This window comes from Tachyglossus aculeatus, chromosome 21 (genome assembly GCF_015852505.1).
Source record: "Tachyglossus aculeatus isolate mTacAcu1 chromosome 21, mTacAcu1.pri, whole genome shotgun sequence".
Lineage (NCBI taxonomy): Eukaryota > Metazoa > Chordata > Mammalia > Monotremata > Tachyglossidae > Tachyglossus > Tachyglossus aculeatus.
This window is the reverse complement of record NC_052086.1, coordinates 24,234,622-24,250,543: the sequence shown is the minus strand read 5'-3', so window position 1 is coordinate 24,250,543 and position 15,922 is coordinate 24,234,622. Positions and strand designations below refer to the sequence as shown.

Here is a 15,922-nt window from a genome sequence, read left to right as displayed (position 1 = left end):
AGACTAAGCCCTTTCTCTCCCCCATCTGCCCACCCCTGTGTTCACTATTTACTTTGATACTCACCCCAGCCCCACAGCACTTTTGCACAGCACTCTACTAATTCCCCTATCCCTAATCTAATGAAATATCTGCCTCCCCCTGAAGACTGAAAGCTCCTTGTGGGCAGGGAATGGGTCTACCAACTCTATTGTACTGTGTTTTTCCAAGTGCTTAATACACAGTGTTCTGCGCACAGTAAGTGCTCAATAAATACCATTGCTATCGTCTGCCAAACAGAATGGCTTGGAATATTTTGGGAGCCCCAGAGTCATTTGGAACATCAGTCCAGCCCCACAACACGATAGTCCATATCCTTATTCTCTGTCATTTCCCCTCTCTGTAATGTATTTAATGTTTTTCCCCATATAGCCTCTAAGCTCCTTGTGGTCATGTCTACCAATTCTATTTTACTGTATTCTCCCAAGCACTTAGTATAGTGCTCTGCACACAGTAAATGCTCAATAAATACCATTGATTGATGGATGGATTGATTAGGAGAGGGCTGACTTCTCTCTCTCTCTGCCAACAGGGAGAAAGCTCTGCTCTCCCTGGAAGCAGAGCCAGGTTCTTCTAAGAGCTGAGTGAACTCGAAGCGAAGGAGTGAGACCTTCCTGTTGGCTCTGAAGGATTCACTGCCTACTTCTGTGAGTCAAAGATCCCCAAGCTGAAAATCTTTTTCTCTTTCCCTAAAATATACCTGAGTAAAAAGGAAGCTAGAGCGGGTTAATTTGGGTGTTTCATACTAAACCCTATGCCTCAGCCTTTTCTTGAAGCAAAACTTTCTTTTTTCTTAATGGTGGTAGTTAAGCGTTTATTATGTGTCAAGCACCGTTCTAAACGCTGTTGTAGAAACAAGATAATTAGGTCAGGCACAGTCCCTGTCTCACATGGGGCTCACAATCTAAGCAGGAGGGAGAACAGGTATTGAATCGCCATTTGACAGTTGAGGAAACTGAGGCACAGAGAAGGTAAGTGACTGGTCCAAAGTCACACAGCAGACATATGGTGGAGTTGGGATTAGAACCCAGGTCCTCTGACTCCCGGATCTGTATTCTTTCTACTAGACTATGCTGCTTCCCACGACTTCATGACTTCAGTTAATCAGTTTCATTCATTCAGTCAGCCATATTTACTGAGTGCTTACTGTGTGCAGAGCACTGTACTAAGTACTTGGGAGAGTGTGAAACAACAATAAACAGACACATTCCCTGCCCACAGCAAGTTTACAGTCAGATCCTCAGCTTGGTCCTGACGGTCTTAAGCCTCAAATGTTACCTTACAATCCTTGTCTTCAATAGTCTTTTCCCATTTGTGTTACTAATTAAATCCTGACTTTGATCTGATCTGGTGTGAGGGTTTGGTTCATTTGGGCCAGAATCCTCAATTGGATCCTGGTTGAAGTTCTCAATTCCCATATCTTCCTCCAATCAATCAATCAATCATATTTATTGAGCGCTTACTGTGTGCAGAGCACTGTACTAAGCGCTTGGGAAGTACAAGTTGGCAACATATAGAGATAGTCCCTACCCAACAGTGGGCTCACAGTCTAGAAGGGGGAGACAGAGAACAAAACCAAACATATTAACAAAATAAAATAAATAGAATAGATATGTACAAATAAAATAGAGTAATAAATATGTACAAACATATATACAGATATACATATATATATATCCAGTGGTCCTAAATATGGGATGGCTGATTTTGATGCTCACCTGATACGGTGACTGTCACAGAAAAGTGACCCCGATTTTAATCTCCTGAGGCAAAAACGTAACAACTAGACAACAAAACAGAATTATTAGCTACCAACAGGTATCTTAAAGTGTTTTTTTTTTTCACTATAACCTTCATTGGCATATTCCAGTCTAACATTTTAAAAACAAAAGTCCAAAATCTGAACTGTTACTAAGGCTCAATTATATAATCCAGCGACTGTCCGGGGAACCTTGGGTTTACACTGCTACAGGGTCACTGTGACATAGAGTGACTGTGTTTGAAGTTCAAAGGTGGGGCAAAAACTCTTTACCAATGTTGGCTTTCCAACTGGACAGGTACCTCTGGATGTGTGGGCACCTTTTTGAGGATTTTTCAGAAAGTGCTGACTTTTCACTTGGAATGGGGCCACAGGAGCAAGAAGGATAAGGCCCGAGTGCCTGGCACGTGTCAAAGATCTAACAATAGTAGTGGCAGTAATGTTATTTATAAAGTGCTTACTACATGCGGAGCGAACGGTGTGCTAAGTGCGGGACTATTAGATCAAACGCTGTCTGTCAGAAAGACCTGATTTGGGGTCTTTTCAGCCCCAGAGTCAATGTCAGTTCTGGAAGCAGCGTGGCAAAGTGGATGGAGCACGGGAGACAGAAGGCCATGGGTTCTAAGCTCCTGGCAGAGTACAGTAGAATTGGGAGACATGATCCCTCCCCTCAGAGAGCTTCCAATCTAGTAGGGGAGACAGGCATTAAAGTAAATCACAGCTGGGGGAAGCGACAGAGTTGTCACTTACAGCTTCTGAGGCGGTATAGACCTACAGAGAACAGTAAGGGGAAACTGCCAGCTGGCCAGGAGGGCAAATCCTTTTGCATGCCAGTTGAGTCACTCTTGGAGAGGATAGGCTACCTGCTGACATCAGCTGGGACTCAGCCGGTTCCAAGAAAGGACTGGGACAGAGGGGAAGGGAGAAAAGGGGACTAAATGAACAGACTCAAGGGGCTTGCTCCCTCTCTGCCTTTCCCTCAACAGTAGAAACACGCACTGTGTCTTTAGGGTCACAAACATCACACTGCAGGGGCTTTTTCAAGGAGATAAGTGAGCGTTGCTAACTTCTGGGAACAATCCCGGTTAAAGTAAGGACCAGGCAGTCTGTGATTAAACCAGGATTTTATTTTTAAAGCCACTGTGGGCAAATGGTTGTAGCTTCCACCTCATAAACATTTTTTATTTTAATAGTATTTAAATATTTAATAGTATTTGTTAAGCACTTACTATGTGCCATGAACTGTGCTAGCAGTGAGGTAGATACAACCTAATCAAGTTGTTCACAGTCCATGTCCCACGTGGGCCTCACAGTCTCAATCCCCATTTTACAGATGAGGGAACTGAGGCACTGAGAAGTTATGTGATTTGCCCAAGGTCACACAGCAGACAAGCAGACAAGTAGAGGATCCAGGATTAGAACACAGGTCCTCTGATTCCCAGACCTGAGCTCTTTCCACTAGACCACGCTGGTCCTCAGTCTCCCTGGTTAAGAGTGACCAGAGGGTCTGACTTGGATGCTTTGAATACGAACTAAATACTATAGTATCCCTTTTCTGTAAAGAGGGTTTTGTCTGTGCTGCTGGTCTGGGTGTGACTCGCTTTTTTTTCTTTTTTTTTTAAATAATGGTATTTGTTAAGCACTGTACTAAGTGCTGGGGTAGATAAAAGGTACTCAGGTTGGACACAGTCCATGTCCCACATGGGGCTCATGGTCTTAATCTCCATTTTACAGATGAGGGAATTGAGAAACAGAGAAGTAAAGTGACTTGTCCAAGGTCTACAGCAAACAAGTGGGGAGCTGGAATTAGAAACTGGATCCTCCTGACTGTGTCTCAAGAGGGACAGGGACTGTGTCCAACCCAATTTGCTTGTATCCTCTCCAGCGTTTAGAGCAATGCTTGGCACAGAGTAAGCACTTACCAAATACCACAGTTATTATTATTATTCTGATTCCCAGGCCCATGCTCTATCCACAAGGTCCTGCTGTTTCACTTGCCCCAGGAAATCACGTTATGGATTTGGAGAGGGCATTGAGACCCTTAGCTGTCTTCACCAGCCAGCCGATGAGCCTGCAGGATGCCAGCCAGCCATGGAAGACTCCCCAAAGCACCCCATGACTCTTGGGGGTTCAAATACCTCCAGTCATGGGTCCCTTTAGGCTATAAGCTCATTGTGGGCAGGAAATGTGTCCATTTATTGTTGCATAGTCTATGTCTGCACTTGTAAATTAGAATAAAGCTTTGATTCATTCACCCTAACTAATCATTTGAGGGACTGATGGAAATTTGGTGTCTATGAAGAGAGCGGCCAGGGCCTCTGCTTTTTGGTTTCAATACTAAGTACCATTAATACTAAGAAGGGAGTGAAGAAGGAAATCAAACTGTGGAGGGAGATGGGGGAGACCAACTGAAATTCTGCCCCTGGTACTGTGGTTTGAAGTCCAGGTGCAGAGCATGTGGATGGAGCTTCCTGCATCAACACTTCCCCTTTTTGTGTTTTTGACTAGCTACTGCAGTTTCATTCAGTTCAAATGTGGCTGCTAAATCTCATTGAAGCAAGCTAAAACTATTGTTTAGCTGTCCCCCAGAAAGCAGTATGTCCTTCCCGCTACTTTCCCCTCCTCAACCTTGGTTGTTCTATTTAGAAACGATACCAACTACTCCCACCTTCCCAAAATATATGCCGACTTCTGATTTCCGCAGGCAGTGAGTTAAAGGGGATGGAGGCACATTAGTTCAGATTCATTCCTGGTGGAACAGTCTAGGGAAAGAGCTCTCCCAGTGACCTGCCCCCAGGTATTTTGTGTCCTGCAATAGCCTCCAGGAGAAATTGCTATTTCGCCTCACCAAGTGCTTTCTGACCCCAAAGGCCATTTCTACACAACATTTCTCCAGCACAGACAGCCCCAGCACTGAGTTCCCAAATCCCCTTTTCCCTTCCCGGCAGCACGGCTTTTAGATTCAGAATGCTGAGACAGGCAGACTCTATAGCTATTTTCAATTTTAGTCCACACTCCCATGTTTTTCATGTCTTAACCCAATTTGTTTTACTTGCCCTGAAATGTACGCTGCACTTAGAAAAATACCAGAATGTCCAGCAACTATTCACAGAAATTTTTCTTTAATGCTAGAACAGTTCTATGGGAGTTGTGTAGGGAGGGAAAGTGGGAAAATAGAATATTCTTTATAAGTCTACCATCCCTGCCCTTAAGGGACCATGTGATCTTCTTCAGGAATAGATAAACCAAGGATTTCAGTAGTGAATATTTCTGCAGTGATTTCTTCAGGAAGTTCTTGTTCAAGGCAAAGTTTTGGACCTAATCAAACAAGAAAAAGCAAAACAAAGCCAGACACTCTGAAAATGATCAGGTTTCCAATTCAGAAGAATTCGGTAAAACTACAACAAGGAAACATAAAAAGTGCTTTGATCTATGGCTACATTTCCATTCCTTGAAAGTCACGGCGGGGAAGTTGGTTAAAATCCCATCTTTGCCGTATTGAGTGCTCTTAATCAAATTTCTGCAAACCTCATTCAACAGCCTTAAATATACAGCAACATTGACTTTCTGTTTCAAGTTACTTAGGAGTGAAAAAAGACCAACGTATAGCAATTATGGATTCACTGGGGAGTTTACTATCTGGGTCTGGGGTGGAAATCCTCCATCAGACACTGCTCTGAACTGGTTCGTACCCAGGACCTTGGTGAATAATATTTTCGATTGTCCTAATTTTGAAGTTGGAACAGAATGGGCATCAAAGGGGAGGTCCAAGGCTTCAGTTACACTGGTGGCTGAGAGGGAAAAACTAACCAAGGGGCAGGCTGCCAGGGGGTTTTCCAGGTATTGTTTCTCATTTCCACTCTCATATGCCAAGGCAGCGACAAAAGGTGGGAAAGGGAGAAGGAGGAGAAAATAAGTCAGGTGGCGTCCCTGTGTTTAACTTTCAGGGTTACGGGAAGGACCCATCTTTCCCAGAAGCAGCGTGGCCTAATGGAAAGAAAGTGGGCCCGAGAGTGGGACCCGGGTTCTAATTCCGGCTCTGCCACTAGTCTGCTATGTGACCCTGGGCAAGTCACTTCACTTCTCTGGGCCTCAGTTACCTCATCTGTAAAGAGAAGCAGCGTGGCTTAGTGGAAAGAGCATGGACTTGGAAGTCAGAGGTCATGGGTTCTAATCCTGCCTCCACCACTTCTCAGCTGTGTGACTTTGGGCAAGTCACTTAACTTCTCTGTGCCTCAGTTCCCTCATCTGTAAAATGGGGACTTAGACTTCGAGCCCCATGTGGGACAACCTGATAATCTTGTATCTACCCCAGAGCTTAGAACAGTACTTGGCACATAGTAAGCGCTTAATAATTATTGTTATTAAAATGGGGATTAAGAATGTGAGCCCTATGTAGGCCAGCGGCTGTGTCCAATCTGATTAGTTTGTATCTACCCCAGGGCTTAGTAGACTGCCTGGCATATACTAAGTGCTTAACAAATTTGATAATTTTATCTGGTTGGTCAGCTCAGGAGCCCCATGTTGCAAGACAGAGCCACAGGACTTGAGTTGAGGAGGGAGGGGGGACCTCTCATATGATCTCCAGTTGGTCTTATATTTTCACCAGACACTTGGAGAGGGTTGAGGTGTGTCTTTTTATCTAACCTTTGAAGTCTTGGGCAGCTTTGTTGGGGAAGGAAAGAGTTAATGTTGACGTGTTCCTGATTGGGGTAAGGGAGGGGTGTCTCATTTCTTGGGGGAACCAGCTCCCCAAGATAGTGATCTGTGCATATCTAAGACAATGCAAAAACAGACTTGCTGGCACCAATTAGGAATTGACTAGGCATCCTGCCTGGTTGTAGGTGGAGTTGACCACCTGGGAGCTGACCTGTGCCCTTGCCATAGCAACCAGACATGTGCAGTGGGGAAGATGATGATTTTTTAAGTGGTGAGGCTCACGCCATCCGGTCATGCCAAGTGTATGGTGCATGCCAGCCCGTACTAACCTTGCGCAGAGGACAGTGTGGACAGAGAAGGAAGTGACCAACATCATTCCACCCTCTGGGCAGTGCTCATGTGAACCGTGGGTGGTAAAATCAGAGCCCAGATGTGGGTGGGGTGTCTCGGACATGGCATGTTGGACTACCCGCCGGGGGAGCGGTCTGCGTGCCAGGGTTCTGGGTCTTTGGGGAGAAAGAGGCACTCTGCAGTGGAGACAAGGGGCTGCAGGGGACCCAGGCGATGAACTTGACTCTGTTCACATAACGGGGGTCACCTGCTATCGGCACCATTTGCTATCGGCCGAGGAACAAGAGGAGTCGTCATCACAGGGTCCTGGCTAACTAGCTCTATCCCCTGGAAGTCTTCAGGTTTCCTAGATAACACCCACTTCTCTTTCAAATCCTTCTTAGGAAGGCTCTCCTTTCAGGAAGCCTCTTAATCGGCAGTAATCCACAAAACCCCCTCACCCTCCCTTAAGCATGGGGATGAGAAGAATTCAGAAGGAAAGGCCAAAAAAAGCAGTATTAAATAAGGAATATGTGATTTATAAAATGATCTCATCCACCAGGTGTATCAAGTTTCCCATCCTTTATGCCTTAATACGTAATGAATCTTCCCCTGTCATATGAGGCAGGGCAGAGGTCACTGTCAGAGTCCAAACTATCCCCCAAAAAGGGACGCATACTACAAGAAATAAGAGAAGAACGTCTACATTCCTGGAAAAAAAAAAACTAATTCTAATACCTTGCATATCAAAAGTCTCAGGTTCCGATCCCCAACCCTCTGGATTGAGGCCAAACAGAGTGGCAAAGCACTCCGAGAGTTCCTCCTCAGTCATATGTTCACCTGGGGAAAGAAAATAAAAATGTAGCACTTCAGGAGTACTGTTTGCATTATTTCCTCTCTGTAGGACAACCAATCCTTCAGTTAGTTGCTCATTATCAAAATCTGCAAGGGGCAGGCATATTTTTGAGAATGCCTTTTTTTGACTGAAAATACCCATTTTTGATCTCCATTTGCACAGGGCAAATCAAACCCACGGCCCCAATCCAATATTTGTGGGGATGGCACTGTGCAGAAAAAATAAATGATTTTGTGGCTTCAGGCCGTGAATTCTGCTTCAGAGTCTGCCTAGGGACCATTGCCCATGAACATCTGAACCTGACTGGCAGTTTATATTTCATGTTTTTCCCTAGCACCTCAGTCTTGTCCTTTTATTCTATTTTTTTGCACTCACAAAGTGTCACCTTCCTGCTAGAGAGTCCCGCTGCTGTTTGGCTCTATCTTCTCCATATGATGAAGCCTCAGGAAATAGCACAAAGTACCCCTAGGCTCCCATTTTGGTCTCAAAAGGACTTAGGTAATGTCGACACTCAACACTGCTTTTAACTATCCTGTTCTATGAGGTTTTGGGGTACTTCCAGGGCCTCCACAGGCCACAACGAACAATTGAGCAGACTGCAAGACAGTCAAGAACCACAGGCTCACATAAAATAAGCTGTGGGTACAAACTTCAAGCTTATGGGCATGTCAGCTGAAGAGTATAAAATGTATCAAAATACCACGGCCAATGCCTCATCTGTGGTGTTAAAAACAAGGTAGAAATGTGGATCTGAATTTTCTCCTGATGTCCAGCTCTTGGGGTGAATTTGAAGATGGGACCATTGGCATGTATTTGTCAAAAGTATTTTCCTTGTCTGCATAACCTCCATACCTTCACAAGTTTTTGTTTTGCTCCACACAACAAATATTTCCAGCAAAAACATCCATTCAAAGCATGTGTTTGCTCCTTTGCAGACTCGGCCTGAGACAACCACTTGCCTGGCTTAGTCACTAAAAGTGATGAGAAAAATCTGCGAATCACCAGGGGAGCAGCCAATTAGCGGAGACTGAGAAACCCATCCAAATCAATTTCAAGGTGGCAGAACTGGAGGCTGGATCTGGGAATACTGCCTCCCACGTTCAATGGACCATTCTTTTCTTTCATTATTCAACTCCAAAGTACATAAACACTTAGTACAGTGCTCTGCACATAGAAAGCGCTCAATAAATAGGATTGAATGAATGAATGACTGGTATTAGTATTTCAAAGTATTAGTGTCTCCACTTACAATCCTCCAAAATCCTTCTAGATCCCCTGAAATCTGGCTTCCTCTCCCTTCACTCCACAGAAACTGCCCTTTCCAAAGTCACTAATGAGCTTCTCCTTGCCAAATCCAATGGAATCTACTTCATTCTAATTTTTCTTGACCACTCGGCTGCCTCTGAAACTGAAGACCCACCCGTCCTGCCTTCTCTTGGAAACCCTATCAAATGGTGGTTTTGCTGATAATGACTTCTCCTACCTCTCTGGCCATTCTTTTTTGGTCAGAGAGAGAGAGAGAGAGAGAGAGAGTTTGCGTAGGGGTCTCTCAAGGCTCTGAGTTTCCTTCTATTATTATTATATTGAAATGAATTACAGGTTAGGGAAGCAACCATTCCCTTGGGGAGCTAATCTGCTTTCAATCAATCGTATTTATTGAGCGCTTACTGTGTGCAGAGCACCGTACTAAGCGCTTGGGAAGTACAAGTTGGCAACACATTGAGACAGTCCCTACCCAACAGTGGGCACAACTTCTACTACCATCTCTCCCCAAATGATTTCCAAATTTACCTCCCCAGCCTCTCCTTCAGTACAATCTTGCATTTCCTCCTGCTTTCAAGGTATCTCTACTTGGATGTCCCACTGTCACTGCAAACTCAACATGTACAAACTGAACTTCTCATCTTCTCTCCCAAAACCTCTCCTCCCCGTGACTTTCCCATCACCATAGATACCACCACCATCTTTCCCACTTCATGAATTCATACTCTTGGCGTTATCCTTGACTCACCTCTTTTCTTTCACCCACATACTTAGTGAGTCACTAAATCTTGTCTAGTCTATCGCCAACCCACCTCCAGAATTTGCTCTCTCCGCTCGATCCAAACTGCTATCACACTGGTTCAAGCACTACTGCATCAGCCTCTCCACTGGCCTCCCTGTCTCCAGCCTCTCCCCTCCACAGCCCATACTTCATTATGCTGCTGAGACTATTTTAAAAAAATAATCTGCACGTCTCCCCACTCCTTAAGTATCTCCAATGGTTGTCCACTATCTCCATATCAAGAAAAATCTCACCATCAGCTCTCTTCCCCTACAATTTAGCCCACACACTTTGCTCTTTTAAATACCAACCTAATCACTGTCCCTTGCTCTCACCTCACCCCCCATTGAACCCTTCCTCATGTCCTCCCTTCTGCCTGGAACTCCCTCCCCCTACCTATTTGACAGGCCAGCACTCTCCCTGTCATCAAAGCCCTATGGAAATTTTATCTCCTCCAGAAAGTCTTCCCAGACTAACTCTCATCCCTGCCCCACATTCTCCCTCCCTACTGTCTTTCTCATGCATCTAATCCATCTGCAACACTTGAGTGCTCCTCCACAATCCCCAGAGCACTTGTGTACATAGTCTTGTAGTTGGTTGCTTCCTTAACCTATAATTCATTTTAATATAATAATAACAATACTATGGCATTTGTTAAGTGCTTACTATGTGCCAAGCACTGTTCTAAGCACTGGGGGGGATACAAGGTAATCAGGTTCTCCCATGTGAGGCTCACAGTCTTAATCCCCATTTTACAGATGAGGTAACAGGTACAGAGAAGTTAAGTGACTTGCCCAAAGTCACACAGCTGACAAGTGGTGGATTAGAACCCATGACCTCTGACTTCCAAGTCTGTGCTCTTTCCACTGAGCCAATAACTGTCTCCTCTATTAGGCTGTAAGCTCCTTGAGGGCAGAGATTGTATCTACCAACTGTATTGTACTCTTCCAACTGCTCAGTACAAAGTAAGCCCTTAATAAAATCCACTGATGAATTGCTTGATTGATTACTAGGAATGAAGTCACTCACCTTTAGTTTGCAGCAGTTTCAGGAAGTCGCCTCTCTTAATAGCTTTTTCTCCCTTCTTATTGGTATAACCAAGAACATGGAAAGAATTTATGATGTCACTCATTGTTTGACCAAAAGCTGGCCGATGATTTATGTATACTTTTATAAAATCTGGTAAGCTGATTTCTGTAACTAGCTTTCCGGTGACTACGTAATTACTGAATTTGATTTCATTCATCATATCCTCAATCTAAAGGAAATGCAAGGTTAAAAAAATTATCTTTAGTAAAATGAAAACAGGCATTTTGGCCTAATATTAAAAGGAATGAATACTTTTAAAGATCATTTTTTAACAGTAAATTCTGGTTTTGATTGAAATTTGCTAAGGCCACTCTAAACTTGAAAAGTGATTTATGTTAGTGGCAGTTTGGGCTATATAGGCAGGATCATCGTTCTCGTCTGTCTCGCTGCCGATCTCTGGTCCACATCCTGCCTCTGGCCTGGAATACCCTCCCTTTTCATATTCATTCATTCATTCAATCGTATTTATTGAGCGCTTACTGTGTGCAGAGCACTGTACTAAGCGCTTGGGAAGTACAAGTTGGAAACATATAGAGACGGTCCCTACCCAACAACGGGCTCACAGTCTAGAAGGGGGAGACAGACAACAAAACAAAACATGTGGACAGGTGTCAAGTCATCAGAATAAATAGAATCAATCAATCAATCAATTGTATTTATTGAGCGCTTACTGTGTGCAAAGCACTGTACTAAGCGCTTGGGAAGTACAAGTTGGCAACATATAGAGACAGTCCCTACCCAACAGTGGGCTCACAGTCTAAAAGGGGGAGACAGAGAACAAAACCAAACATACTAACAAAATTAAATAAATAGAATAGATATGTACAAGTAAAATAAATAAATAGAAATAAAGCTCCAACAGACAATTATTCTACCCTGCTTCAAAGCCTTATTTAAGGCACATCTTCTTCAAGAGGGCTTCCAGACTAAGCCCTCATTTACTCTCTTCCTACTCCCTTATGCATCGCCCTGACTTGCTCCCTTTACCCACCCCAACCCAAGCCCCACAGCACTTACGTATATATTTGCAATGTATTTATTTATATTAATGTCTGTCTCCCCTTATAGACTGTGAGCTCCATTTGGGCAGGGAAGTGTGTGTTTTATTGTTGTGTGGTACACTCCCTAGCACTTTGTACAGTGCCCTGCACACAGTGAGCACTCAATAAATACGATTGATTGATTGACAATGAGGTGACTGAGACACTGAGAAGTTAAGCGACTTACCCAAGGTCACACAGCAGACAAATGGCAGAGCTGGGATTAGAAGCCAGGCCCTTTTGACTCTCAGGCCTTTTCTCTGTCCACTAGGCCACACTTTATTTAGATTGGGAGCCCCACTTGGGATTGTACCTTCCCTAGCATTTAGAACAGTGCTTAACACACAATAAGCACTTATCAAATAATATAATAATCAGTAACACCATTAAGGTGCAGGAAAATTCTATGATTTGTTTTTAACCTACGGTTATACTTGTTTCGTGCATACACATGGCTTCTGTTTGCATACTTAAGGTATGCCCAAAAGTATCAGTAGAATTAGAATTCATATTAACAATTATTATTTGTATTTATTTTGGCACCTTTCATCCAAAACTCTCTAAGTACTTTACCAACCTTAAACATCCTTACACAGTCTTTACAGCTTCCTCTAAGGCAGGGTATGACTTCATTATAAGGAGGCAGAAATGAAGACATAGAGAAGGTAAGTTATTTGAACAATAGTAATTGTTGTAGTTGGTAAATGCTTACTGTATGCCAAGCACTGGGGAAGATACAATATAATTGGATTGGAAACGGTCCCTGCATGGGGCTCACAGTCTAAGTGGGAGGGATAACAGGTACTGAAACCCCTTTTGACAGATGAGGAAACTAAGGCACAGATGTGACATGACTCGTCAAAGGTCACACAGCAACACGTGGCAGAGTTGGGAGCTGGTCCCTTGACGCCCAGACCATTAGGCCACACTGGTGCCCCAAGCAAATAAAGTGAATAGCAAAAGGAGTAAAACTCAGGATAGTCGATTCCCAGTTAGAGTCTTAAAATAGTTAGGTCTGTTATGCTTTCACCAATACCATTTAAGAAGGGTTAATTTAAACTTAAATTTTAAAATCCAATTCAGTTTCATACTGAATCAACTAAACCAGGCCTCTGCCCTTCATATGCATGTTTGCCGCCTAAACAATTTGAGCGGGTTCACTTATTTGATTTCTACTTCAGGATTCAGGTCACTAACCTAACACGATAATGTTTTGATTGCTCAGATTGTGCGAGTCCTAAAGTATACAGTTTTAATGGTGATCAAAAAAGAGGGAACAATTACATTTTGGTAATCTTATATTTATTTTTAAAAAGTCTTTATATTTATTTTTAAAAAGTCTAAAATTAGAATCCAAAATAATTTTACCTTATTCACCCACCATTCTTAAAATGACCCATATTTTGGTAGATTCCTAAATAATCTCACCAATTTTGTACTCCCCTCCATAAGGTACCAGTTATTGCAGGTTGAATGAACAAAAGCAAAGAGCTGTACCTAGTGATTTAGGAAGCTCTTTGGGAATGCTTCCAGCAAGCATTATACCAACCAGTCTTTAAGATGATTTATCTGCTGCACTTCATTTTCCATATAGCCGATCAAGGATCACTCGAGAAGTCAACAGTTGACTACCGTGCTAACTGATGATTCTTTAAAAGTCCACTGCACATAGATTACTGAGTGTTGGTTAGAATGGGAAACCTTGCTACATGCACGTCTAAACAAAGTTTATGCTTGAGAGGCAATGTCGGAATATTGAGCAAAAAGGGTAAAGTATTCAGACTCCTCCTGTACAGACAGGAGGTGAGACTTCCAAAAGATGTAGAGTTGATTTATCTCCTCTCCGCCAACCCCTTGTGTACATCCTCCCTCTGGCCTTGAACTCCCTCCCCATTCACATCTGACAGACGATCACTCTCCCCACCTTCAAAGCCTTATTAAAATCACAACTCCTCCAAGACCTTCCCCAGGTAAGCCCTAACTGTGCCCTACTCCCTCTCCTTTCTGCATCACCTAACCTGGCTTAGTGGATAAACCACAGGCTCGGGAGTCAGAGGTCATGGGTTCTAATCCGGCTCCGCCACTTGTCAGCTGTGTGACTTTGGGCAAGTCACTTAACTTCTCTGTGCCTCAGTTCCCTCATCTGTAAAATGGGGGTTGGGACTGTGAGCCTCATATGCGTTCAACCCGATTTGCGTGTATCCATCCCAGTGCTTACTACAGTGCCTGGCACACAGCACTTAACAAATACCAATACCACAAATACCACTTAACATTCACCCCATTCTCAACCCCACATATCCTTAAACTCTGCCATTTCCTCTGTCAGTCATTTATTTCAGTGTCTGTGCCCCAACCAAGACCCTAAGCTCCTTGTTAGCAGGGAACACGGCTACTGATTCCACTGCACTATACTCTGCCAAGCACTTAGTACAGTGTTCTACACACAGTAGCTGTCAACAAATACAATTGATTGATTTAGGCTTGGTGGTCCTTCTTGCTGCCCCTTCTGATCCTTGCCTTTAATTTGTGGGACTCTAAGGAGGACACCTAGGATGGGAGGAATTTGGGCTAGGATCCTACTTTTTAATGAAGGAAATGGACACCCACTGAAGCTTTTTCTTTAATGGTATTTGTTAAACACTTACTATGTTGCCAGGCACCGTACTAAGCACGGGAATAGATCCAAGCTAATCAGGTTGGAAACAGTCCCTGTCCCCCATGGGGCTCACAGCCTTAATCCCCATTTTGCCATTGAGGGAACTGAGGCACAGAGAAGTGAAGTGACTTGCCCATGGTCACACAACAGACAAATGGCAGAGCAGGCATTAGAACCCAGGTCATTCTGACTCCCAAGTCCATGCTCTATCCACTAGGCCATGCTGCTCCTCTACCTAAGAGTGGTTCATTAAAAACAAACCAAAGGAGACACTTCTTCACCCGGTGAGTGGTAAACATACGGAATTTATTACCACAGGAAGTTGGGCTGGTTGAAAAAAACAGTAGGTTCAATAGGGGTTTGAATAAATTCAAGGATGAGCAGTCCATAATGGTTACTAGAGGGAAAGTTATGATCCATCCCTAAATATTAGGATTGTTGCTAGGGAACAGACTTGCCCAGGTCCTTTAGGCATCCTCGGGCCACCGAGCTGAATGGACCATTAGCCTAACCAAGAAATGCAGCTGCTTATGTTTTCCCTAGAGAGTGGGGAAAGTAGTAGTAGTTGGCCACGTATGTGTGAAATCATGAGTAAGATTCCCTTCCCTTCTCCCAAAAGCTTGTCATACTGATTTTCACACCCTAGTCCCTGCCCCAGGATTTAAATTCTTCTTCCTTCAGGGTCAAAGTACTAAAAGAGAATCACAAACTAAGGTGAGGACCTACTTAAGGAGTCTAAACGGATTCCTTCCCCTCCTTTTAGTATTTAAAATACTGATTGTTGGCCTGCTTTCTGGAGGACATCAAGGGTAGGGTTTTGAAACATGGCTCCAGAACTGTACAGTTGGATGATATAATAGTATCTGGAGGCATCTTATTACATCCTTTGTTATTTATGTATCCTTCAGTGACTCACAGTTAACCTTATTCCTCCCACAGTAAGTATATCTAATGCAATGGATCACTCCTTCCCCAGCCGTGGAAGACTGTCTGTAAGTGGGACGGAATCAAAGCACTTGCCTTTTAATAATAATAATAATGATAATAATGATGGCATTTATTAAGTGCTTACTATGTGCCAAGCACTGTTCTAAGCGCTGCGGAGGTTACAAGGTGATCAGGTTGTCCTATGGGGGGCTCACAGTCTTAATCCCCATTTTACAGATGAGGCAACTGAGGCACAGAGAATCAATCAATCAATCGTATTTATTGAGCGCTTACTGTGTGCAGAGCACTGTACTAAGCGCTTGGGAAGTACAAAGTGCTTGGGAAGTACAAACAGTGGGCTCACAGTCTAGAAGGGGGAGACAGAGAACAAAACCAAACATATTAACAAAATAAAATAAATAGAATAGATTTGTACAAGTAAAATAAATAAATAAGTAGAGTAATAAATATGTACAAACATATATACATATATACAGGTGCTGTGGGAAAGGGAAGGAGGTA

At 43.5% G+C, this 15,922-nt stretch overlaps 1 protein-coding gene across 1 annotated transcript in view; it reads right to left on the bottom strand.

Moving 5' to 3' along the window:
• Nucleotides 1–4,922: 4,922 nt before the first annotated feature.
• CFAP251 (cilia and flagella associated protein 251) overlaps nt 4,923–15,922 on the bottom strand; it is a 71,364-nt gene continuing 60,364 nt past the window's right edge. Inside the window, exons 21-23 of the mRNA XM_038763613.1 lie at nt 10,715–10,943; nt 7,524–7,625; nt 4,923–5,114 (exon numbers count right to left, since the gene is read on the bottom strand). Coding sequence (XP_038619541.1) covers nt 5,005–5,114; nt 7,524–7,625; nt 10,715–10,943 — 441 coding nt within the window. The 3' untranslated portion in view covers nt 4,923–5,004. The remainder of the gene's footprint in view (nt 5,115–7,523; nt 7,626–10,714; nt 10,944–15,922) is intronic.